This window comes from Carcharodon carcharias, chromosome 7 (genome assembly GCF_017639515.1).
Source record: "Carcharodon carcharias isolate sCarCar2 chromosome 7, sCarCar2.pri, whole genome shotgun sequence".
Classification (NCBI taxonomy): Eukaryota; Metazoa; Chordata; class Chondrichthyes; order Lamniformes; family Lamnidae; genus Carcharodon; species Carcharodon carcharias.
The window spans coordinates 53,303,396-53,331,246 of NC_054473.1; the positions used below are offsets into that span (position 1 = coordinate 53,303,396).

Here is a 27,851-nt window from a genome sequence, read left to right on the forward strand (position 1 = left end):
GGAAAAAGCTCTGAAGAAAGGCTTGGAAGCTGAAGGCAGAAATTTAAAATTTCTTACTACAGTAGAAGACTCCACTGAATCTCCTTTAGAAGTCCAGTTAAAACCCAATCCCCGAGTCGGAGCCTGAGCTCTTCAGAAATAAAAAAGAGAAAGAGTTATTTAAATATTTCAGCAATATCGCAACTATTCAACTCAGAAAAAGGCAAGCAGAAGCTCGAATTCAGCAGACTTGTGAGTCAAAAAGTAAGACACTGAACAAGAGAAGTTGACAGGCTTCAAGCTGGGTGCCATTGCCATTGTTGCAGAGCCCACCAAAACAGCAAGCATAGGAAATCCCTTTTTCTCCGAGTGAACGTCAATGCCATCTTGAAATTCAGACAGCTCTTAAAACAGAATATAAACTTTCAAAATTTTGAACATGGATCAGAATTCCACAATTACAAATCAATTCAGACTAATCCAAGGCCCAGATCAAATTACAAAATTGGGGAGTGTGGAGGAGAAGATGCTTAAGATATAGCATCACTACAGGAAAAATTCAGAAGAAGAGCACATGAACACACTGCTTTACTCAGTAGGGCCCAAATGCAGAATATTATTGCAAGACAAGGAATTAATGAATTATCCACAAAATTTGAAGAGGTACAAAAATCATTCGACATTTATTTTAAGCTAAGAAGCAATAATATACTCAAAGGAGCTAAATTCAATAAGAGATTCCAAAAGCCAGGAGAACCTGTTGATTCATTCATCAATGAACTTTACAGGATGGCAGAAGACTCTGAGTATAGAGACTTAAAATCTGAGCTCATCAGAGACAGAATAGTGGTAGGAGTAACAGACTCAAGGCAATCCAGATAGTTAGGCAGTCAGAACTCCATGAACAACACAAAATCATTTTAAAGGGAGAAAATAAACTGTGGGGTAGACGATAGCTCACAGTTCAGCCATAGGGTCACTTCAGGCCAGGAAAAGCAATACCCAACCTGTCAGCAGTCATGGGCAGAATTTCCTGCCTGTTGGGCAGGCCACGCGGCAGTGGGTGCGGGCTGGTATAGAACCGATTGCCACATGCAATTGGGTCCGCGCTGCCATTTTGCGCCGGTGGGCCAATTAGGGCCCACCCTGTGTGAAACTTGCTCCTGAGGACAGCGGGAGTGGGCGGGCGGCGGCGGATCTGCTATGACTGCCGGGTCCAATGGCGACCTGGCGGCCTGTTTAAAAGAGCCCCTGCAGCCTTGCAAAGGCTGTCAAACGTGGCCAGCAGAAGGGCTCTGCAGAGCGCTGCTGGTGAGCAGGACAGACAGGAGGGTAGGGCAGGGGGGCACTGTGCTCCTCGTTTTTCAGATGATTGCCTTGCTGCTATCCTCAAGGAGGTGGCAGCATAGCAGGAGGTCCTCATTCCCAGGGACAGGAGGAGAAGGACACCCCAGATGACCAAACGTGCCTGGAAGGAGGTGCCGAAGATGGTGAGCGCCCACAATGTGGTGCGACACACCTGGATCCAGCGCCGCAAGCGTTTTAACCTCTTGTGCTCGGAAAGGGTGAGTACCATGTTGGCATTGGTCACTTAACCCAGCAGGTAGGCCTTCCCCGCTGCCGGCTCCCCCCCGCCCCCTGCCCCAACCCACCGCCCCCCGTGCACCACCACCACCCCCACCCCCCCCCCCACCCCCCCACCCCCCCAACCCCCATGCCCAAGTCTGACTGTAGTGACTGCATTGAATCATTGATGGCATGTGTTCTTCGCTGGGTGGACCAGCGGGTATTGCCCATGCCTAGGTCACCCTGAGGATGGTGATGAGATGGGTTCTGCACCCGCAGCATGTGGTATACTGAGACCCACATTACTGTTTTGGGGGCAACCTGGAGGATCTGCACCTAGGCGCAGTGCTGGAATTGCAAAACACCTCAAAGTCAGGGTGCTGACATGCTGGGAGGGGAGCTTCCAGGTGGCGGGGCACCGATCTATCTGCTGCCCTTTGTGTTCCACGTGCTTGTGCCTCCTTCTTCGCAAGGTTAGACTGTGTGGTACCAAATGTGATGTAGGCAGCATGGCATCTTTGTGTGAGTGTTCGGCAGCTGCAGGGTGAGGAGGTTCTGGAGCTCTGCAATGTCCCACTCTGGTTGGGGTGGGATGGCAGCAAAGAGGTTCCAGGTTCAAGTTGCATTAATCAATGCTCTTCTCTCCTTTTCAGGAGAAGAATGTTCATAATGCCGCCAAGTGCTTGAGGATTGGTAGAGGGCCGACCCAGTTGGCGATCATTAGCAGGTTCAAGCAGGAGGCCCTTGATCTGGAGAGGTGCCATGCGCCCAGGTCCATCTGTGTCGGTGAGGCTGGGGTGCCACGTGCAGGTATGTTTGCCCAACACTGAGGTCACCATTAGTGTCCCAGCTGCCGTGGCAGTGCTGAACGTTCAGTGATTGAAGTTTGCAACATGGCTTGGCCATTGCTTATGGAAGGATGAGCGCATAACGATCTGGGGGACAGGGATGCACTTTGTCATTGTCTCCACGTTAACTAATCAAATGTCCTTGTTCTTCCTTTGAGCCTCACTGGAACAGGGGCGGGAGGAGGAGGCACAGGGGCCCCATCTCACACCTGAGCGTCCTGAAGTCTCTGACCCACCAGTGTCACACCATCTCTGCCAGGCAGGCACCAGCACAGATATCAGCACCTCGGTGGTAATTAGATCATCTGCTAGTGTCCCGGGGCACAATGATGAGGGCACTTCACAGTCGCTGGAGGAGCTGGCAGAGACAGAGAATGCCCATGGCCCCAGCAGTCGGAGGTCTGCAGGGAACCAGGCACATGCTCAGTCAATGGCTGATGATGTGCCTCTGGAGTCATCCGTGAGGCAGCAAACGCTGGAAGTCCAACAGGGTGTGCGGGAGGATCTGGCGGAGATACATGAGGCAACGCTTGGCTTGGCCTCCATGGTGGAGGAGTCCACAAGGACCATCGCTGATGCAATGAGCCTCATGGCCGAGCATCATGCTTCCTCTATGGAGAGAGTGGCGACTCTCATGGAGAAGCTCCTCCAGGAGACCAATCAGGGCTTCCTGGGGATGCGCTCGGACCAGCAAGCCCTCACATTGGCATTGATCTCAGCTGGTCATTGCCAGTGTGGGAGATTGTCTGGGCACCAAGTTTCCCAGCTCGGTGCCCATCCATCCATGGTGACTAGGGAGGTCTGAAGCGACCTCGCAGCAGCTGCCTGTCATCTCTGCGGGCTCCTCTCAGGGCGTTCCGGATGAGGGCAACAGCTGTTCTGCCCCTCTGCCAGTGACCGTTGCATCCGATGAGGCTGCAACGGCGGGGGAGATGCCAGCTGTGGAACTGGCAGCTCCCTCCCAGGCGGGGACAGCACAGGCTCCACGGGCCAGAGGCTGTCCACCAAGGTTATCGAGGCCAACAGGACACCTCAGTGAGCAGGCTGTCTCAGATGCCAGTGCCAGTGAGGGGACAGTACTGAGACGTAGCACCCGAAAGCATAAATTTAAGGCACCTTAGGCACACCACAGTTTTCACACCGGTGCTTTTGTGTTGCCCCGCACTGAGGTCATGATTAGTTGGTGTGCTGTTTAACACCTTTGTCATTTTGTTTCCTTAAGATAATTTTATTATATCATTAAATTTAGACCTGTGACCATGGCTGAGGGTGCCGCTTTTCCTCTGCAGGTGGATGGTTACCCATGATGTGATGAGTTGTGTCACACTGAGATTTATTGACAAGGCCCTTAGATAATATTCCTATCCAGGCAGATTTTGCAGTCAGGTATCGAGTATGAACCCTGTAGCCCTGGTGTTGGAGGTCCATCTGTGGTGTGCTAGCTGAAGGTTCGTTGGATTAAACCTCCTGGGTGTCCCTGCCTCCCTGGAGTATGCCCGGGTCAGCGTCTACACAGCATTTCCCTGTACGTGCTCATCCTCAGACTCACTGCTGGACTCATCCTGTGCAGCTGCAGCAACTGCATCTACATCTTCATCGGCCACTGCGTCACCCCTTTCCAGCACAAGATTGTGGAGAGTGCTGCTTGCAATCACTATCAGCGGTGCACAATCTGGGGGGGTACTGGAGTGCACCTCCTGAACAGTCCAGGCATCAGAAGTGTATCTTGAGAAGACCGATGGTTCTCTCCACCACAGCCCTTGTGGTGCCGTGGCTCCTATTGTACCGCTGCTCAGCTTCTGTTCTTGGATGGTGGAGAGGTGTAATGAGCCACCTTCTGAGGGGATACCCCTTGTCACCCAACAGCCATCCATCCAGCTGAGACGGAGCACTGAAGAGCCCCAGAAACTGGGAGTGTCTGAGGATGTAGGCATCGTGGGAGCTGCCTGGGTACCTTGCACAGACTTGTAGAATCTACATCCTGTAATCACACACTATCTGCACGTTCATGGAGTGGAAGCCCTTCCTGTTGACGAAGGCACTGGGCTCACCAGCTGGCGCTTTGATGGCCACATGTGTGCAGTCTATAGCACCCTGGACATGGGGGAAGCCAGGAATGGCTGTGAAGCCTCTGGCTCGCTGTGCCTAACTTGCCTGGTCCCAGCGGAAGTGGATGAAGATCAATGCACACCTGAACAGAGCATCTGTAACCTGCTTGGCACAAGTGTGGACAGCTGATTGGGGGACACCGCAAAGATCACCCACCAAGCCCTGGAAAGAGCCGGAGGCATAGAAGTTGAGGGCAGCCATGATCTTCAGTGCCACTGGCATGGGGTGTCCACTCACACAGTTAGCAGAGATCTCAGGGCCTATCATCTGACAGATAGAGCTAACTGTCTGCCTTGGGAGTTGAAGCCTCCTTTGGCACTGAACCTCAGTCATATTGAAGTAGCTGCTTCGCTACCTGCATACACTGGCAGCAGGATAGTGGCGTCTTCTGAAGTCCCTTCTGCCTTGCACATCCTGTTGGCCCTGCACCTCTCCTCCCAAAGGTGACTCCCCTGGAGGCTGTATTGCACACCTGGCCTCCTCCCCCTTCTGGCCCTTCCTTCCTCCTCAGAGGAGGTGCCTCCAGTGGACAGAACAACTCCCATTCCCAGGCTAAAGGAAAGCTTCCTGAAACCTGCAGGCCCCGAAAAGGATCTTCACTGTATAGTGCTGACATGAAGGTTGTGAGTCCTGCCCAAGCAGCTGGTATGAGTGTTGAAGTATTTCTGCTCACACAGGCAAGTATCAGTAACTTTCCAAATTAAATATCTGACTGAGCACATTCGCGACCCCAGTGACCCTTCTTATCCCGCCTGTGGATGAGTTTTATACAAATGTGTCCTACCCGCCTGCCCGTTGTGCCCATGCGCCATACTTAAGATCACACCGGCCCCGAAAAATCGCCATCAATTGGTGCCTCAAGGGCCTTAAGTGGCCAGTTAATTAATGGCAGGCGTGTATTGGAGAGCATCGCATGCCCACCCACCGAAATATCGCGATGGCGCGCAGTGATGTTGGAATGCTTGCCCAATGTCACCGCGCATCATTTTACATATCAGCGTGTGGGGCCCGCCTCCGCATGCCAATGGGAAAATTTTGCCCCATGTCAACGCTGTGGAGCAAAGTACCCCCACACACAAGATCAATGTCGTGCAATTTCAGCCCAATGCCTTCAGCACAACAGGGGTGGACACTACGGCAAACTGTGCAGGGCAAAAACCCTGAAATGCACAGAAGGTGTAAAGATCATCCACAAAGTCAAAGCTGCAGGCCCGGAAGATACTTCTTGGGTGAGGTCAAAGATCCTGGTTTCCCATTTTGAAATGTGGATATTTCAGTCAATGGCCATTTAACAAATTTTAAATTAGACACACGAGCCAGCATAAAAGTCCTGTCAGATAAGGAATCATGGCTTGCGACTCAACAGCTGATGGCACCCACGACACTCCTTTACAGGGCAGGAGGCTTAAAGCTCCCAGTGAAAGGCACCCTGTCGGCAACACTGAGATACAAGAATCAAACAATCCATGAAACCTCTTTGTGATCCACAGCCAGGACTGCTCGTTACTAAGCCACAAAGCCTGTGTTGAAGAGCACAGTATTTTCAACACTGGACACAACAGCGGCTCTAGGCAACTCCCTCTTGATGAAGAGTCCAGGCTGCTGACAAGATTTATTACCCTCTTTGGCAGATTCTGCTTTAGGCACCTGCTGTTTGGAATCACATCAGCGCCAGAAATATTCCAAGGTACGATGTCGGCCATTTTGCAGGGCCTTGAGGGGGGTCATTTGCCACATGGATGATGTATTGGTTCATGGGACAATGGTGGATAAACATGACAAGAGACAGTCTTAGAGCGCCTGCAGGAAGCATGGTTGATGCTGAATGACAAATGTGAATTTTCCAAAACATCAATTCGATTCCTGAGCCACATCGTCAGCAATAAAGTCATCATAGTGGACCCACAAAAAACCAAGGCTATCTGCAAGTTCCCAACCTCATCCTCAATTCCAGAGCTCCAGCGATTCTTGGGGTTGGTGAACCAGCTGCAAAAGTTTACCGAATTTAGCACAAATCACAGAACCATTGAGGCATCTACTTAAAAAAGTACAAGCATAGTGCTGGGACTCACATCAAGATCACAACCAAAACAGACCACAAGTCACTAGTCACCCTATGGGATGAGAAGGAATTAGCAAAGATGCCTCCCGGAATCCAGAGGTTTTGCCTGTGCCTCATGAGTTTGGCCTACAAGACGGCATATGTCCAAGGTAAAAACCAGACAACAGTACACGTTTTCAAGGACTACCGTGGACATCGCAACAAAACAGGATGTCAATCTCATCGAATAACTGGAAGCGTGCTCTCAATTGACAAGGTGAAACCTGCCAGCAACCACAAGTAAAATCCAACAGATCCATCAGGGACAAATGCGCAAAGAGGAGTATGCCCGCATCCACAGATACTGCCAACAAGGATGGCTACAGCAGAGACCAAACAAAGAGGCCATGAAAACCTGGTTTGAATAACAAAACCACTATAGTTATAGATGACTTCCTGGTCTACAATGAGTGGCTGGTCATTCCAGTATGCCTGCGGCCAAAGATCTTTCAAAAATTACACCAGGGCTACCTGGCATCACCAAGAGCAGATCACAGACCCAGTCCACTGCCTGCTGCCCAGGCATGTCCAAGACAATTGAAAACACCATTGCAAATTGCCAGCTGTGTATTGCACAGGCAGGACCAAAGAGAGCCCCTCATCCCCACACAATTCCCTACCAGACCATGGGAGAGGCTGGGTGTTAACCTGTTCATCTTCAACAGCAAATCGTTCCTTAAAGTGGTAGATTACTTCTCCAGAAGGTTTGAGGTGAAGCAACTATATACAACTACCACAGAGGCAGTAATTAAGGCATGACGGGAGATGTTCATGAGCCACAGCATCCTGGATGAAATCGTGTCCAATAACGGCCCACCAACTTTCATATGAGCACTTCACGCACTTCGCCAACACATCCAACTTCCACCACCATCATCGCTCCCCAAGACACCCACAGTCAAATGGGGAGACTGAAAGAGGAGTCGGTACAGTAAAAGCCCTCCTAAAAAAGAATGAGGACTTCCCCACAGCACTGATCACATCGAGATCCACCCTTTTGCAATGCAGCCTGTCCCCATCCAAACTCCTGATGGACAGGAAACTCCACATACAACTTCTAATCCTGCCAAAAAATTTGTTCCAGAGACGGTAACCAAGGATTGCCAGGATATACAAGCAAGAGAGCAGTCTTACAGGCAGACGCAAGCTTCTGCCTGCAACGAAAGGTCCCGCACCAGACACTTGCCACAATTACAGAAAGGTGGCAAGGTCTGGAATAAAGACCTCAAGAGAAAAGGTACCATCATTGGAAAGAAAGAGGGTCAACCTCGCTTCTGCCTGGTTGACACCACATAAGGCACAGTCAGGAAAAACTGCTCCCCTCTCTCTCTGCTGCTCCCCTCTCTCTGCTGCTCCCCTCTCTCGGCTGCTCCTCTCTCTCTGCTGGAACCGCTCCCCCCCACCCTCCCATCTACACACCCCCACCACCCCCACCACCCCCCGTTGCCCCTCTCTCTCGCTGCTGCTCCTCTCTCTTTTTGCTTTTCCCTCTCTCTCTGCTATTCTCCTCTCCCTGCTGTTCTCCTGTCTCTCTTTCTGCTGTTCCTCTCTCTGCTGCTCCCCTCTATTTCTGCTACTCTGCAAAAAGACCACAAATAAACCTTTCCCACAAGTCAAAAAGGGGCTGTGAGTAGTATTATCCATTATTTCCTTAAGTTTGGTTCAGCTCCATCAATTACCAGTGTTTTCACTGGTGACTTTTAGGATGTCTGGGAAGCATATTGGGTGCACTGTTACATTTGCAAGTGAGTTGAGATATTGCTTTAATTGAATGATGTACATATGTTAATAGGCAGTCTGACTCTGCTGAAGGTGGTGCGAGCGAGCAGCTTAACATGCTTGAATTATGCCTGAAAATCAGAAAGTTCCAGCTTCCTGACACGCTAGCATTTTTGCCAGTTTTAACTCCCTGTCTGTAGCCAAACCAACTTGCTGTTGCAGATTTAAATTCCTCTCCATGTCTGACTTGCATCAGATGTCAACATTTTATGTAGTACACTGCTCATACCATATTTTTGTGTACTTCTATTTATTTTCTCATTAGTATAACTTTTTAAGCCATATCCAATGTTGGTATTTTTGTACTCTCAGAGATATACTTATGTGAGCTTTGCCTAACGTTCCAGTCACTGAGGTCTTTTAATGCTTCAACATATCACTCCATGCCACTCTGTATTTTTTCTATGATGAAATGTGGTCTTGAAGAGGAAGGCAAACCTAAGCAGAATACTTAAGTACTTCCCCAGTAACTATTTGAAAAAGTAAATTCACAGTTATTTCACCTTTTCAAAAAAATCCTTCAGGTTTGTTGCCCATCATTTCGGTATTATTTCCTTCTATTTTCCTTGCACTCAATTGATGCCTCTGGCAGGCAATAGATGCCCGTGTCCTGGAGCAGCTCCATTCACTTAAACAGGGCTACAACACAAATCAATTTGGGAGCCAGTTCAGACCCCTGGAAAACCTGCCAGCAACTTAATACTGTTGTAAACGGTGAGTAGAGTTGCTAGACTCAAAAGAACTGACATGGAAGAGTTACTAATTCCAAGGACATGGAGAAACTGAACAGCAATTAAGTCAGGCCATTTCAGTCACTACTTTCAATTTTTGCACCCTCACACTCTCAGTAACTCCTCCAAGTAAAAGTTACTTTGATAACATCACCACGTTCACTGTTTAAACAACATAAAGTGTAATTAGAAACAGTAAAATGGTAAAATGAAATACAATTCCTTGTAACTCTCTTAAAAAGGTATCATATTGCTTGCATTCCATTTTAAGCTTTAGGAGGGCTCTTATCGAAGCAACAGAATTTTACTGCCAAGGTTCCAGTTGTGCATTTTTAATAAGGAACATGCATTATTGCCTGCAAGTGACACCAGCAATCAGACCAGCAAGTTACTGTCAATGGAACAAAATCACAATAAAAAAATATGCTGTGATTGTAGTTTCCATCCTCATTTTGAATATAGTCACTTTTGAACTCCCAGAGTAACTCAGGCTCTAATAGGGTGAAAAAACATCTTGGGCATTAACACAAAATAGACAACAACAAATTGGTAGCTCATTTCACTCTGTCTAAATATTCTTTTCCTTTGGTTTCAATGCTGATCACTATTACACTATTGCCCAAAATGTAATTTTTCCTATTAAGGTTGTCCCAGACCACAGTCCTTGTATGGTCAAGCCTGTTATGGAATTTATTTAATCACCAGAGGGAGGTGAACAATGATAAGGTGATACAAAAAGATAAATCGCTATGACCCCAATATTAATCAAAAAAAAATCCCCAACATAGCACGAACCCAGAGACATCTACAGAACAGAAGGTCTCCTTTTATCAATTCAGAAGAAAACCTACTGCCTTGCTCTTTCTCCAGTCCTGGACCTGCCTCTGGTCCAAATGTTTATCCAATTTCTCCTAGAAAATGCAATGGTCTCTGTTTCAACCATTCCTCATGACAAAGCATTCCATACTCAGAACCCCGTGTTGTCAACATCTCTGATCTTCCAAAGTCCTTCAATGTGTGCTACACCAAATCCATGCCCATCTATTCCACAACACTATGTTTGAATGCCTTCAATCATGTTTTCACCCTGCCTCAGCACTGAAACAGCCATTCTCAAGTCACAAATTATATCCTAACTAACTAAGACAGTGGTAAACTATTCCTCTTCATCCTCCTCAAACTATCTGCAACCTTTGAAACAATAAACCAAACCACCTTCCCCCAATGCTCTTACCTGGTTCCATTCCTAACTATCAAGTCATAGCCAAAGCATCACCTGCTCTGGTTTCTCTTTCCACTCCTGCACTGTAACCTCTGGCATCCTACAAGGATATACCCTTGGCCCCCTCCTATTTCTCATTCAGATGCTTTCTCTCTGTGAGTTCATCTGAAAATACAACATGTTCCACATATATGGTGACTAGTCCAACTCTACCTCAGTACCACCTCTTTCAACCCCCCATTTCCTCAGATTTGTCATTTGACATCCAGTACTGAATATGCAGAAATTTTCTGCAACTAAATAATGGGAAGACTGAAACCAGTGTCTAGTCCCTACCACAAATTCCATTTTCTGGCCAACAACTCCATCCCTCTCTCATCTGGCCACTGTCTGAGTCTGAACTAGACCGTTCACAATCTTGGAGTCTTATTTGACCCTGAGGTGAGCTATGATCCTTCACCAAGACCACCCACTTCCACCTAAGTAACATTGTCCATCTCTGTCCTTGCCTCAGCTCCTGTGCTGCTGAAACTCTCATCCATGTCTTTGTAACCTCTACACTCAACTATTCCAATACTCTCCTGGACATGACCCTGGTGCTCGCTGACCTTCATTGTCTCCCGGTCTGGCAATCCCTCCATTCTAAAATTCCCATTCTTGTTTTCAGATCCCTCCATGGCCTCACCCCTCCCTATCTCCATAGCCCCCTCAAGCCCTATAAAATGTAATGAGTGGTGTGCCTCAGGGATCAGTGCTGGGGCCTCAACTTTTTGCAATTTATATAAATGACTTGGATGGAGGGACCATAGGTGTGGTTGCTAAATTTGCTGATGACACAAAGATAGGTAGGAAAGTAAGTTGTGAAGGGAATGTGAGGAGGCTACAAGGTGACACAGGTAGGTAAAGTGAGTAGGCAAAGACCTGGCAAATGGAGTATAATGTGGGCAAATGTTAAGTTGTCCATTTTGGCAGGAAGAATAAAAAAGAAGCATATTATCTAAACGGTGAGAGATTGCAGAGCTCTGAGATGCTGAGGGATTTAGGCATCCTAGTTCATGAATCACAAAAGGTTAGTATACAGGTACAGCAAGTAATTAGGAAAACTAATAGAATGTTATCATTTATTGCAAGAGGAGTTGAAAACATAAGTAGAGAGGTTACGCTTCAGTTGTACAGGACACTGATGAGACCACATCCAGAGTACTGTGTACAGTGTTATTTTCCCTATTTAAGGAAAGATGTAAATGCATTAGAGGCAGTTCAGAAAAGACTTCCTAGGCTAATACCAGGAATGGGTGGGTTGTCTTAGGAGGAAAGGTTGGTCAGGTTAGGCTTGTATCCTGGAGTTTAGAAGAGTAAGAGATGACTTGATTGAAACACATAAAATCCTGAGAGGTCTTGACGGGATGTTTGTGGAGAGAACGTTTCCTCTTGTGAGAGAATCTAGAACTAGGGGTCATGGTTTATAAATAAGGGGTCACTACTTCAGACAAGAGTTGAGAGAATTTTTTTTTCTCTCAGAGGGGCGTAAGTCTTTGCAACTCTCTTCCTCAAAAGGCAGTGGAAGCAGGGTCTTTGAATGTTTTTAAAGCAGAGCTAGGTAGATTCTTGATTAGCAAGGGATGAAAGGTTATTGAGGGTAAGCGAGAGGCTACAATCAGATCAGCCATGATCTTACTAAATGGCGGAGCAGGCTTGAAGAGCCAAGTGGCCTACTCCTGCTCCTAGTTCATATGTTCGGTATGTAATCCTCCAAAAGCTCTGCACTCCGCCAATTCAAACCCCTTGCTTATCTCTGATTTTAATTGCTCCACCATTGGTGGTTGTGCCTTCTGCTGCCCAGACCCTAAGCTCTGGAATTCCCTTCTTAAACCTCCCCATCTCTCTATCTCCCTCTTCACCTTTAAGATGCTCCATAAAACCTACTCCATTAACCAATCTTCCGATCATCTATCCTAATATCTCCTTCTGTGGCTCAATGTCAAGTTTTGTTTGATGATGCTCCTGTGTAGCACCATGGAACATTTTACTTTGATAAAGGCACTATATAAATGCACACTGATGTTGGCGTTAAAAAAATTTGCCCCAAACAAAATTCCTAAGATCACTTCTCACTCTTTGTGATAGTTCTAAATTGATGACTCCCAATCATAGGAAAGAGATTTTCCAAATTCACTACATCAAACCCTTGATAATTTTAAAGAATCCTAGCCGTCACTGCTCCAGTAAGAAATAGTCCCAGTAGTTCATGAGATTATGTTGACGAGAGAAAAATATTGTTATGATTTCAAACTAGAAATAAAGTTGAATCCAACTTTAAACGTAGCCTCCCAGCAAACATTCTTCCCAACAAATATGGCAAAAGGCCAAGAATACTCCCTCTTGCTTCACCTGCATGGCTTGGACAGACCTGCATCTATGGCAGGTGCAAGAACTGTGCCCTAGCAAAACCCTGGGATTGATAGCACAAGGTCTCCCTCAGTTATTAGTACCAGAGATATGGATGTTCCCTGGGTGTAAGTGTCAGGAAATCTATCATGTGTTCTTTAAAATATTGATTTAACTTGTCACAGTATAAGGAACGTCCTAGAAGATTACAGATTAAAAAATCGGTTTGAAAGAGATACTTGAGTTATCAATGATTAATAAATTCCCTGACCTGGGAACACTGGGATTATTCCCAAAACACTAGGACACTGGGATTACTCCCCTACTCTTCTTCAAAATAGTGTCATTGGATCTTTTATCCCCAAATAAACAGGCAAATGGGGCCTTGGTTTATCATCCCAACTGCAAGGCAGCAACTCTGAGAGTGCAGCACTCCCTCACAGTACTGCGCTGGAGCACCAACCTTGATTTTTGTGCTCAAGTCCTGGAGTGCAACTTCAACCCAGAACCTTCTGGCTCAGAGGTGCAAGTGCTCCAAATGAGCCACAGCTGACACCTAATAAAGTAAATATCATGGGAATCCAAGGTAGAATATGGGACTGAATAAGAAGCTGGATAAATGAAATGAAGCTTCATTTTGCAAGTTCATGTTGGCAATAGGGAGCCTGACCTAAAGGTAGCTCAAATACACCTTTCCATTTGGCTAGGTTCTACGTCACCAGCACAAACACAAGGGAATGATTCCTGGTTTAAGGCAAGTGCTGGAAGTGAGGCGGGGGGTTGGGTTAGTTAGTAGGGGTGGGGGTGGTGGGAGAGGTGTTCATTTACATATGTCAGTCTGGAGAGAGCATTGGGAGGCAGAGACAGGGGAGGTCCAAGGATTCCTTCTGGGCCTGGAGGAGCAATCCTATTGCCCTCTGCATTCCAAGAAATTCACTCACAACTGCCCCTCAGCAAACAAACACCTTCTTCTGGCCATTCTGCTGCATCATGGCAAGGTTTTCTGTCAGTTTTGCCACCAGGCTGGCCTCTCCCCTCACTGACATTGCTGTAAAAATAGTGTCAAGGTGGCAATGATATCATCATGCTGTGGCTTTTAATTTCTAATTAAGGACCCGCCAGTAGTAGAGGGAACTATGGCAAACTTAAAATCTGGCAGCAATGATGTGACCTCGGGTCAGTAGAACAAGTATGCTAATTTTAACCCTCCCACACACCCTTCCCACATGGCAGGTTATGTTTAAAATCGATCCCATAATGTCAGTCTAGAAGTGGTTCTCGGTGGAGTACCACAGGAATCAAGGCTTGCACTCTGTTGACTCATCTATATAAATATTCAGATGAAGAAATTAATTGCAAGCTAGGTTAATCTGCAGTACACACTGAATAAGGCATGTGATTTTCGGTTATCAACTTGAGGAAGCAAAAAGAACAGTTATGCAAGTGAGCAGACAAATGGAAAATAAAGTTTCACACTGAGAGATGTAAAGTATTGAATTTTCAGATGAAAAATGGGCAATTCAAGTATGCAATGCATGGAATAAAATTAACAGAGAAACCAAAAAAGGGACCTGGATCTAAAAACAGACTCACCATGTACATCGGCTCTCATGGTGGTTGTCATCTGGGGATTCACAGCCCCCTGGGGGTCTGTGAGAACGTTTCAAGCCACCGCCACCCCATTTTTTTTTCTCTCAACACCATCAATCATTTGTCAACCCAGCTTTTACCAATTGTTGATGGGCAGCCATCACATTCAGCACCATACTAGCCATGTGACCCACTTGACCTCTCACCTCTCTTGAGCGAGCCAGCAATTCATTACAAAGTTCAACAGTAAGGTTAAACTGTCGACAATATTTTTAATCCATTCTTCGTTGTTTAAATCCAATAATAAAATGTTATTTTGCAACTGCATAGTGTTTGATTATTACTGTTCTCTCCCCATGCAGCTCCCAACCTTGTCTCACAGTGCTTCTGGATGGTGCGACTGACTGTTCTGTTTGAATTATCAATGCATGTGAGGATAGAGGTTTCGATAGAGCGAGGTCACTGGGTAGCGAAATCACGAAACCACAAACCCAGGGCATGTAGTCAAAAGGAACATTCAAATAAGAATTATTTAAGCAAAAGCAGCCAAAACCACCAACGAAAAGAAAACAGGTTTTGGGAAGAGCTTGCAGAATCAATTCCTCCCATCAAAAACAGCTTACATTTGTACGGTGCATTTAACACAGCAAAGCGTTCCTCTTGAGATAAAAACCTGGCAAAAGTTGGACCCAAAAATGCTCAGAAAGGCAAAAGTAGCTGGAAACTATGGGAGGCGGAAAATGGACCTTGGTAATTCTGGATGGGGTTTTCCAGTCCTGCCAGTGACAGGCGTCATGGCGGGCGGGATCGAAACATTTTACGGTCGGCCAAAAATCAGTTTCCCGCCGGTGTAAAAATAGATCGTGATTGTCTGCTCCCGACTTTAATGACAGGTTGGGTAGGCTACCGTGCCATGTCGGGAACAACATTTGCATGCATTTAAATGTCACGAATACTCAATAAAAAGCTACCTCACCAAAATCACGACCCCATTCCAGATCCAAAGGCCACACTGGTGGCTAATTAGACTGGCATGCTTCATGGCCAGAAATAAGTGACATGTACCTGGCGACCAGCACTTCATTCGTGACTTTGAGGTATGTTCACCTCCTTTCCTGTGGCTGTATTCACGGCTGATCTAACTCTATACCCGACTGCACAGGAAAAACCGACAGGAGCCCAAGGGGGGATTCAGAGCCAACGATCTCCAATCCAGGCAAGCCTACGTTGGGAGGGCGGGGGGGGGGGGGGGGGGGGGTGCCAGGCGCAAAGTCTTGACTGGGGGTGTGTGGTGTGGGATAAGACAGAGGCAAGGGAAGGGGCTGGAAGGCTAAGGTTTGACTGGGGGGTGAGGTGGGGTGGGGGGTGCGGGGAGGACTGGGGATGGGTGCACACAGACACATGACTGGGGTTGGGGTGGGGGGGGGGGGGGGGGGGGGGGGTGCGATTTATTCCGAAATATGCCAAAAGCACAAACAGTCCTGGACAAGAACACAAGTTGCAGCTGGGTCCAGAATGCATAGGCAGTCCTGGGCAAGAGCACACAAGTTAATCGGGGCCAGAATTCATAGGAAGCCCTGTGGCTCTGTGCCACAATTTAGAGGGTATGCTTGTCTGCTTGGAATGACTGTCTTTGTCCCAGTGCAGGGAGGGGAGGGCCTGTGGGTCCTGTGTCAGTCGTGCCCCAGCATGGTGTGTGCAGAGCGTGGTCAGTCCCTCACACACGTCGGTCCTGGTGATTTCTGGCTTCATACTGGGACACAGGTGTGTAGCCACACAATCACATCAGGGAGGCATCTGCAGCCTGCAGGTGGGAAAGAGGTAAAGTAGGGGTGAGCACTCAATGGTCTCATGGGTGGGGGGTTGGAGTGGTTTCTGTAGGTCACAGTGCAATAGATCTCAAGATGGGGAGGGGTCTGGCGTACACGTGGTATTGGAACATGATCGTCAAGGGGTTCAGGGGTAGGAGAGGGATATCCATGATTATAATGATGGCATCAAGGATTAGAGGGGGAAGGAGAAGGGGGGGAAACTTGAACCTGATGCTCCTCCAGCACTGTGGGAAGGATTTTCACTGTCACAGTGGGAGGGTCGAAGCTGGTCTAGCAGTAAACCCTCAGCACCATCATTTTCCAAGCTGAATAGAAAGTATGAAAAAATTGCCAGGGGAGGGCTCTCAGGGCTTGTGGGAGGAGTCAACCACTGCACTGTGAGTCAGTAGAAGAGGTACCCTTCTAATTTGTGATTTTCCTAAGGGACAGGAAGACACAACTGAGACACGTTAGGAGCAGTCAAAAGCCAATTTAGGGAACTTGGACCTTCACTCTTATAGCGCATTCCTGCAAGAGTATAATTCTGATTGGAGCCACTGTACGATTGCCTTGCAAAGATTCTTTGTCCCACTCATGGAAAGTCCCGAATGACAGAAGGAACCAGTTGAAAAGGGGACACAGGCCAAAATGCAGGTGCCTAGTGCCCATAAGGCCTCTGAGCCTTGCAGGTGGAAGATTCTGATTTGGGAACTCCCCACCCACACCCAACAAACTCTCATTCCATCATTGCAATTTGGGGCTGCTGTGTAAAGCAAAGGTAACGGTCTGAGAGTGCCTGAGGCATCTGGTGCCTGGCAGAACTCATTCAATTCTAAGCACCTTTGTCAAAGCACTGTCATTGCAGTAGCATTTGCTGGGGGGATTTCCAAGAAAGGATGATGAGTGACTTGGAAGGGAACTTCCAGACGGTGGTGTTCCCATCTTTCTGCTGCCCTTGTCCTTCCAGGTGGTAGTGGTCGTGGGTTTGGAAAGTGCTGTCTAAGGAGCCTTGGTGAATTCCTGCAGTGCATCTTGTAGATGGTACACATTGCTGCCACTGTGCGTCAGTGGTTGAGGGAGTGAATGTTTGTGGATGTGGTGCCAATCAAGCGGGCTGCTTTGTTCTGGATCGTGTCCAGCTTCTTCAGTGTTGTAGGAGCTGCACTCATCCAGGCAAGTGGGGGGTATTCCATCTCACCCCTGACTTGTGCCTTGTAGATGGTGGATAGGCTTTGGGGAGTCAATAGGTGAGTTACTCGTTGCACTTTTCCTAGCCTCTGACCTGCTTTTGTAGCCACAGGATTTATATGGCTAGTCTAGTTCAGTTTCTGGTCAATGGTAACCCCAGGATGCTGATAGTGCAGGGTTCAGTGATGGTAATGCCATTAAACATCAAGGAGCGATGGTTAGATTCTTTCTTGTTGAAGATGGTCATTGCCTGGTATTTGTGTGGCACAATTGCGACTTGCCACTTGTCAGCCCAAGCCTGGATATTGTCCAGGTCTTGCTGCATTTGGACATGGACTGCTTCAGTACCTGAGGAGTCATGAATGGTGCTGAATATCATCCAATCATCAATGAACATCCCCACTTCTGACCTTATGATGGAAGGAAGGTCATTGATGAAGCAGCTGAATATGGTTGGGCCCAGGACCCTACCCTAAAGAACTCCTGCAGTGATGTCCTGGAGCTGAGATGACTGACCTCCAACCACCACAACCATCTTCCTTTGTGCTAGGTATGACTCCAAACAGCAGAGAATTTTCCTCCTGACTCCCATTGACTCCAGTTTTGCTAGGGCTCCTTGATGCCATACTCGGTCAAATGCTGCCTTGATGTCAAGGGCAGTCACTCTCACCTCACCTCGGGAGCTCAGATCTTTTTTCCATGTTTGAACCAAGGCTGTAATGAGGTCAGGAGCTGAGTGGCCCTGGCGGAACCCAAACTGAGTATCAGTGAGCAGGTTATTGCTAAGCAAGTACCACTTGATAGCACTGTTGATGACCTCTTACATTACATTACTGTTGATGGAGAGTAGACTGATGGGGCGGTAATTGGCCGAGTTGGATTTGTCCTGCTTCTTGTGCACAGGGCATAGCTGAGCAGTTTTCCACATAGTCAGGCAGATGTCAGTGTTGTAGCTGTACTGGAATAGCTTGGCTAGTGGCGTGGCAAGTTGTGGAGACAAGTCTTCAGTACTTTGCCAGAATATTGTCAGGGCCCATAGCCTTTGCAGTATCCAGTGCCTTCAGCCGTTTCTTGATATCACGTGGAGTGAATCGAATTGGCTGAAGACTGGCATCTGTGGTGCTGGGGAACTCCAGAGGAGACCGAGATGGATCATCCATTCAGCACTTCTGGCTGAAGAGTGTTGCGAATGCTTCAGCCTTGTCTTTTGCACTGCTGTGCTGGGCTCTTCCATCATTGAGGTTGGGGATATTTGTGGAGCCTCCTCCTCCAGTGAGTTGTTTAATTGTCCACCACCATTCATGGCTGGATGTGGCAGGACTGCAGAGCTTAGATCTGATCTGTTGGTTGTGGGATCGCTTAGCTCTCACTTGTTGCTAATGCTGTTTGGCACGCAAGTATTCCTGTGTTGTAGTTCCACCAGGTTGACACCTCATTTTTAGGTATGCCTGGTGCTGCTCCTGGCCTGTCCTCCTGCACTCTTCATTGAACCAGGGTTGATACCTGGTTTGATGGTAATGGTAGAGTGGAGGATATGCCGGGCCATGAGGTTACAGATTGTGTTCGAGTACAACTCTGCTGCTGCACTTGGCCCACAGCACCTCATGGATGCCCAGTCTTGAGTTGCTAGATATGTTTGAAATCTATCCCATTTAGTACGGTGGTAGTGCCACACAACACGATGAAGGGTATCCTCAATGTGAAGGCGGGACTATGTCTCCACAACAACTGTGCGGAGTCACTCCTACTGATACTGTCATGGACCGATGCATCTGTGACAGGCAGGTTGGTGAGGATGAGGTCAAGTATGTTTTTCCCTCTTGTTGGTTCCCTCACCACCTGCCGCAGACCTAGTCCTGCAGTAATGTCATTTCATATTTGGCCAGTTCATTCAGTAGTTGTGCTACTGAGCCACTCGTGGTGATGGACATTGAAGTCCCCCACCCAGAGTACATTCTATGCCCTTGCCACCCTCAATGCTTCCTCCAAGTGGTGTTCAGCATAGAGGAGCGTTGATTCATCAGCTGAGGGAGGGCGGTACGTGGTAATCAGCAGGAGTTTACTTGCCCATGTTTGACCTGATGCCATGAGACTTCATGGGGTCCGGAGTCGATGTTAAGGATTCCCAGGGCAACTCCCTCCCGACTGTATTCCACTGTGTCACCACCTCTTCCGGGTCTGTCCTGCCAGTGGGACAGGGCATACCCAGGGATGATCATGTTCTGGGTACTGTTCTGTCAGCTCTACTGATCGGATATTTTTCTCAGTTCCTAGCATTTTCAACTCCACATATTTAGATAGTGATGAATTTTGCAACTTGCTAGGAATTCCATGAACTGACTGGGAACAAACTGTGATCCATCGCCTACAGCGATAGTCTCTGGCAAACCCCATTTCATAAACAACTTATCTAGAATGTCAGTGATTGAAGAGGTTGTTATGGAATTTGATGTTGTGATTTCTGGTCATTTACTGTATGGATCATGAAAAACAAGCAGAAAATATTGATTTCTGGGGACTGCTTGCACTTTTCCAAAAATATCTACTTCCAGTTGTTGCCATGGTTTTGTAGTCCTTGGAGCCAGCTGTAGAGGTGCTGGACACAGTTGGATAGGTTTCTCACTGAGTGTACAAGCTATGCAGTTCCTGAAAAATTCTTCTATGCAATGATATATTGTTGGCCATCAGACTGCTTTACAGGATCATTGTTTCATCTTAACAACACCCAAATGTCCTTCATGGGCAAGATGCAATGTTCACTGCTAAAAAGCTTTTGGGATAACTACTCGAGTTTCATGTGTCATCACCAAACAATGCAAGTTCATTGCATATTCTGTAACAGAGGATCAGTTCTTCCCCTATTTCATGAGGTCACTCAGTTGGCAATACGCTATTTGTTGTCAATTTTGCCTCCAACAAGATTCATGGTCACATGCAGAATCACTTTAATCACATAGTCTTCAGCATCGCAAGTTGCCTCACTATCACTGACGCTGTCTGAGATTGTAGTATGGCTCAGCAGGTCAGCTATTCGGTTGCGTGAAACCGCAAAATATTCAACCTCAAAAGTTATACTGATGAAGATGATCTGACCATCTGTAGATGCGTAAAGGTTGATGACCACATCTTGACATGGCTAACAATGTGGTCAGCACTCAGTGATCAATGTGGAGAGTGAACTTTCTACCATAGAGATATATGTGCCAGTGTTCACATGCATAGATGCAGGCAAGTGCTTCCCACTCTCCAGTAAAGTATTTGTGTTCAATTTCTCACAATGGGTATGGTGCTTAAGCAATCGGTCATTTGCTTCCTTCAATGTACTGTGAGAGTACAGCTCCAATCGCATGTCCTGATGCATCTGTTGTGACATATATTTCTGCAAGCGGGCTGAAATACATGAGGACCAGGGGAGATGCTATCTTCACTTTTAACATTTTAAACACTGTTTTGCCGTGTGATTATCCATTTCCATCGTACATCTTTGCACAGTAGCTTCCAAAGAGGCTCCGCAATCTCTGCATATTTAGGCAAGTATTTGTGATAAAAGCTGGTAATACCAAGGAAAAATGCCAACTCTTTCATATTAGACAGGGTCAGAAGCATATAAGTGGTTTTGGTGTTGTGTGTAGGCTTTACTCCAGCTGCTGTCGCTCTGTACCCTAGAAAGCCAACCCCGGGTGCCGCAAATGGGCATCAAATTTTGCAAGTCGAGTAAGCATGCTGATAGTTGTTGATTGATTTCTGCTTTGTCCCTTCCATGGACAACAACGTCTTCAGGTAGGTTTAGTGTCCCCTCAACATCTGACAAGACTGAAGAAATTATCTGGAAAAACTCAGCAGGTCTGGCAGCATCTGCGGAGAGGAGCACAGTTCTGTTGAAGGGTCATTCGGACTCGAAACCTTAACTGTGTTCCCCTCCACAGATGCTGCCAGACCTGCTGAGTTTTTCCAGGTATTTTTGTTTTTGTTTTGGATTTCCAGCATCTGCAGTTTTTTGCTTTTATCTAAAGAAATTATCCCCTGGAATGCGCTTCATGAGTAACAAAAGCTGTAAGATATTGGCTTTGCTCTTCTAGAGGGTATTTAAAGATAGCTCTGTCACATTTCGTGAAGGCTGTGGTGTCATGAAATTATGCTAACAGTCCTTCAATTGTAGGAAGTGGACACTTGTCTGGAATGATAGCTTTGTTGACCTCCTCAAAATCAACGTATAGTCTTCGCTCACCATTTTCTTCATCGTCCAATTATTAGATTTGATATCAATGACAATGAGTCAGTTAGTTCAGTAATGATACCATCTGCATTAGTTGTTTTAGCTCCCATGACTGACATGGATTACAAACAGCAACCGTCTCAAATTTTGTGAAACTGGTAGAATTGATGCATCAATGTGAAGAGCATGACAGTACCCCTTGATCTCCTCAAATCTAGTAAATAAGGGAGGATTATGGTGCGTGTGGTCTGCGTCATCAATCACATTAATGTATGCTCTGGTCCAGTCTTCAAAAGCCTATTGAAAAGCTTTGTGCCCCATAAGGCTGCTGCCTTGAGCTACATAGAAAGTGAACCTGTCTAGAGTGATGTTTTTGTAGTGTACTGGAACAAAGCTGGAGTAATAGAATCATCATAAGCTTGAAGAGTGTCTGTTGCAGGAATGAGAGACAATTGTAAAAAATACTAATTGTAGAATTTGTCACTCAAAGGAGATATTTTTGCACCAGCATCGATAAGAAGTGACACTGAAATGCCACAACGTCAACTGACCACTCTCTAAGGTGACCTGGTACTTTACCTTTTGTGATGGTATATACATTCTGTATCGCACTCTCAGGAAAAGACTCCTCCACTTGTCAAACCATTGAGGTTTTCTTCCACAACCTGCACATCTTTGCAAAATCATTCCACTTAGAGCAAGAGTTGCACTTTTCCCCTTGAGCTGGACATGGTATTGTGACTCGAAAGGCATTTCCACAATTTAGGCACAGTTTTGAAGGTATCTAACCGTGTTGGGGCAAGTGTTGATGCGATCGCTGAGATCTCTTTGTCCGTAACCCTTGCATTTGAACTGATTGGACAAGCTGTGTTTGCAACCCTGAATCCAAGGGTGCACTGCTGAGTAACCTCTTCAAATCCAACATGGCAGATTCAATTTGGACAACCAAGGTCATGGTTTTTTCCAAGGTTAAATTATCAGCCTCCATGAGGAGAAGTTGTCCAATTCATAGGATTGAAGTATTTTCAATTCATTCTTCATGATTTGGCTCAATGGTTAGTGTGTCAAATTTACATGCAGAAGGCAGATGCTGCAATGCTGCCATGTATCGTTTACTGGGCTTACCATTTCCCTGGGATCTCTGATGTAATGTACATTGTTCCATCATCACACTTTTTTTGGTCCAAAATGTTTTGCGAGTGCACTTACCGCTGTATCAAATGTAGACATATCTTCTGTGAGCTGTTCAAATATTTGCTCGCATGCTGCTCCATGAGTATTGCTGCATGAGTATTGCCCTCCTTACGGATCACTGCTACATGCAAACTACCTAAACCTGTAGCAAGCAAGTAGGTCTTGAATCCCAAAATCCATTGCTCCCCACATGGAAGCATCCCCAGCGATGAAAGAAATGGTTCTGGAGCTGGTAAAGTTAAAATTTTCTCAACCATCCTCATCATCACTTTTGTTATATATTTGCTGGTTTGCTGTATCTTAGATGTCTGATTTATCTCAGAGCAATGTGGTGATGACACTGATTCTAAATTTACAACAGGCTTATTTACATTACTTTAAAATATCTTAGAACCTACAGGGTTTTCTCCATATGGTCTCAGCTCAGTGCCTTAGATGTTTCCAGAACTCTCTCTGTGTGGCGTCAGCTATTTAATTCTCTAACTGCAGTCAAGTACAGTTACATAGATCAGAGAACCAACTAATATAAACAAACAAAGAGCAATAAAACTATTGAACACTTCAGGTCCCCGTTTACATGATGTCTTGAATGAAAAAAACCTCGTGCTCAACCCTGAACTCAACTCAAAAGCCATTAACCAGTCTATCAGCAAGACTGCCTACATCCACCTTGAAAACATCACCAACACATCCTTATTCTATTCTTGCTGGTGTCAAAGCCTTTGCTAGTACCAGGCTTCAACACTTCAAAGTTCTTCTCACCGGTCTCCTGAGGTCTGCCCAAATAAACTCCAACTCATACAGAGATTTGCACTTATATCTCATCCCATACTAAGGGCAGAATTTTCTGTGCCTGTTGGTGGTGGGCTTGTTTGAGCAGACAATATGGCAAGAAGGCCAAAAATCGGTTTCACGACGGTGTGAATCCAGTTTGCAATCATCGGCTTTGCCCATCAATGGCGGGCCACGTTTCCAGCTGTCAGACGTCGGGAACTTCATTGTAATACATCTACATATCATTATAAGCCCAGCTCACTAGAATCATCCCCCGACATTGGATCATCCAAGCGTGATTGCACAATGACACATTTCACAAATGAATGCACACCTGACAAGCTGCACTTCGCTCGGGACTTTGAGGTTTGTTTGCCTACCTTGCTTCAGACAGCACTCATGGTCATCAGCACCAGGCTTCGCAGACAGCACCACATCACTTTTAGGGGGGCTCATGGGTAGGTCTCTACCTACCAGACCGGCCATAAGGCAGAGATGGCTTTTCAAGGGCTGCAGGCTTGCTTGGGGAAGGGGGAGAATTGGCCTCAGGAAAGGGAAGAGATTGCAGGGCGAGGGCTGTACTCGGGAAAGGGGGTGTATGGAGGCACAAGTTGATCTGTGCATGTGGCCCTCAAGAGGGTGAGAGCTAAGGAGGCAGTCTCCAGAGGAGATGAGGCCAGATGGAGATGCAAGGGTGTGTGTGAAAGAGTGAGTGGTGATGTCCCGTGAGCTGGCAGTGAATGAGATGTCAGTGAATGTATGATGGGCTTGAGTGTGAGTTTAGAGTACTGAGATGGTTCCCTTACCCCGGCGGCACCGATAAGATCATTCATCCTCTTTCTGCACTGGATGGCCAACCTCTTCTGTGCAGCATTGGCACTGCCATCGCCTCCCAAGCCGGAGTGGTGGACCACTTGCGGCCAGAGTGGGGATAGAGGACATCACGGCGGGCCTCCAAGGCATCCAAAAGGCGTTCCAGGGGCACATCATTGAATCGGAGGGATGCAATCTTCTTGCCTTTCAGGGTCATGTCTTCTGCGCAGCAGTCCTGGGCTAGAAGTTCTGAGAGGTGTATGCGTGGCTGCACTTTAAAAATGGCAGTCAGTGTGGGAAACCAGGGAGTTGATGGTGTGGTGGCCAAATGAGAGCCCGCCCATCATCAAAATGGCATGTTTCCCTGGAATGCATGATTAATGAGGCAGTATTGGGGCAATACAGCGTGAGAAGCCGCTATTGCGGCCAGCAGGTAAAACATTCTTTCTCCTGCCCGCTACTGCGCTTTGTACAAACCTGGGACAATTCCACCCTAAGCCCCATACTCTTTTGTATTGCTTTCCTCATTCACATCCACTACTACCTATGCCCACAGCATCACATTTAAAATTTTCAGCCTTAATCTCAAATCCCTCCACAGTCTTGCTCTTCCCAACTTGTGCAAACTTCTTCAACCCTAACTTCCAGCACATTTTCTTTGTTCCTTTGAGAATGATTCCCCATGTGTTCCTGCTCTCTCTAATACACCTTGATTGATGGAATTTCTGAATCCTAGAGCACTCAACCTTAAGCTCCCTACCTTGCTAACTCTCTACACAGCTTCACAAGCCTACACAAAATGTTCTTCTTTGACAGTACTTTTGGCCATCTCTTTGGACTTCTCTCCTCTACTCACAAACCTGTATGATGAATCTTAGGACATCTGTTCCACAAGATATGCTGTTAAAGTGCATGATGTTGTTTTGCTGACACTTAAAATATTCATCCTATACTTTTCATTGCTGATTATTTTATACTGTCCCATTGTTGTTTCCTTTTGCTTTGACTTTGTACTGAGAAGCAGCTAAGGGAATCAGCTGCAGCTTTACAACATTTTACTGAAACGCTTGTTATTTTCAATTGCTCAGAGATGAAAACCATGCACAAAGCCAAGTGCTGTAGATTGTTTGTTGTTGATTGTTAAAATACCAATAATCTGGGAGAGGTTTAGAATAAAGTAAAAGTGCTGCATATTGAAGCAAACTCCTTACCTTCAACACATGAAGGCTGAGCCCGAGTTGTACCAGCCACCTGTCCTGGAAAACAAGAGCATTTCACTGTTTGCGACCGTTCCTCAATTCTGTTCTTATTGCAGCACCGGTGGACAGCAACAACCTCACATGTGCCCTGTTTGACCTGATGACCTGAAAGAGAGAGAAAGCAGAAACAGTATGTTAACTACTTTATTATGAATAGCTCCAAGAGAGACAATTTATAGCACCCTGCTGCAACCATTGACACCACCATTGAAGCGTCCTAACTAAGTGATGGACCAGACAAGACTGAAATGTCAACTCCATTAGTCTTTCGATCTATCTTCAATTTTCCAAAATAGAATATGCAATCCACTATTGCTATTCGATGACCTTAGGCAGTTAAAATAGCACAATGTTGCACCGAGACTGAAACAACAAGGTAAACCAAAACAATGGGCGGAATTTTACAGCAGCAGGAATTTACATTCCCGCCGAAGTCAATGGAGTTTAGAAGGGGCCATAAAATTTCAACCAATAATTTGAAAATATTAGTTAAAACCAAAGTCTCCTGATAAATATCTTAAATCAAAGGCGCTACCCACTATATAATTTTTATAAATGCAAAATAAATTCCTTGATATACAGGAGATAGAAACTGTATATGCAATTTGTTTTATGTATATTTTCTCTCCTCCTTTTGGCTACTGACCTCTCCCTTGCTATGCACTCCAGAAGGGAGTGGGAAGGAAAAAAACAAGCAACTGGTTCCAGGGCCTCTGTCATGAACATTAAGAGAGTGAGAGAGGCCGAGGTAGCTACTCCCCATTGGTAATGATGGCAATGTGAAGAATCACAAAAATGAGCCACATACACTGCCATATTGTGATACAATTGGCTGGAATGCCAGCAAGGCTCCAGGGCAGGAAATGCTTTCCAAAAAGCCAATGAACTAATTTAATGAATGATCATTATTAATTTATGACTGAGTGTTGCACAAAGAGAGAGAAAAACCACTGAGGTGCACTGAGAAGCCTACTCCCATTCAAACTGAACTGTCAGTGAAGTAAAAATGCTCTTTAATCCAAATGAATATTTATGAAATTCTAGTGAGAAAAGTTTCCTCTTCACAGAGACTTCCCTGAACTAACTAATTCTTGAAAGTGTCAAGCTCATTCCTGAAGACACAATGCGTGAATAATCATTCTAAATTTAAGCTAAAGCAAACTAAGACGGCACAACATCGATAGTTACTGGGATGCTTTAAAAAAATCTAATTTTTTAATATAATTTTTTGTCACAGAAGTGTCTATCTGAAAGTTCAATTCCCGCCTCACCTGGTGTGCTCTTTTACTCAGAACCCCAAGCCCATAGCAGAGGACATCAACAAGGTTGAAAAGAACAGCAAAGGGATCAAAGTAAATAAAGGAGTTATAGTTAACCAATGGGAAGGTACGTTTTAAAAGCCTTAAGATCTTAAAGGGAAGCAAAGCACCAAAAGAGGTAAGAATACATTGGTTTTCTTCTTCCAGCAGTAACATATCAACTGATTTAACATTAGGATTTGCTGAAAAGTCAAGGTCAAAGACAATTGGAAAATGTAATGACTGCTTCTTCTTTTAAAAGAGCAATTTTTCCACACCGGAGATCAAAGCTGGGACTAAATGAAACAGTGTAGGAAAGGGATGGAAAATGAAAAGGATGGAATGAATAATTTTAAAATCTACCCAGATATAAGGTTTAGTTTGTTTTCTTCTGTGTAACCAGATAATATGATTACTATTTTGATGATATTCAGTTCAAATCCCAGTAATGTATTGTTGTGTATTCATATCAGAATGTTGTAAAATACCATTAATCCTGACCTCCTGTGATGTAATCAAAACATCCATGATATAATCTAAACAAACATGACTTATACAAAATAAGACATTTCCTCAGTTCTGATGAACGGTCATTGACAAAATGAACATGGAGCGAAATTTAATAGTCGTGTTGAGAGGTGACACTTCCACCGGTTGCAAAGCCAGTGGCAGCCCAGCCGTGGCCATTTGCACAGGTCCTATGGACTAGGTCCCAATCAGGTACTTTTCCTCTCACGTTGGGCTTCCCAGCTCTTGTGAGGGGAATCTACCCCAGAAATCCTGGTGCAGGGCAGATGTTCCATCTAGAGAGGGAGGTCCCAGGGAGGTTGGAGAATGTGGTCAATCTGGAGGGTGGAGGAGTTCTTACACCGGGGTCTCCATTCCCGGTGTTGTATTCAAAAAGAAGGGACCACCCCTAACGCACCTCCCCACCCCCCCACCACCACCAAACCCCGAACCCTCCTGCACCCCCAACTCCCCAACC

General features: G+C 46.1%; 1 protein-coding gene across 1 annotated transcript in view; it reads right to left on the bottom strand.

The window, feature by feature from the left end:
* Positions 1 to 27,851, bottom strand: part of tafa4b (TAFA chemokine like family member 4b) — a 195,901-nt gene that overhangs the window by 57,053 nt on the left and 110,997 nt on the right. Inside the window, exon 4 of the mRNA XM_041191618.1 lies at positions 25,521 to 25,673. Coding sequence (XP_041047552.1) covers positions 25,521 to 25,673 — 153 coding nt within the window. The remainder of the gene's footprint in view (positions 1 to 25,520; positions 25,674 to 27,851) is intronic.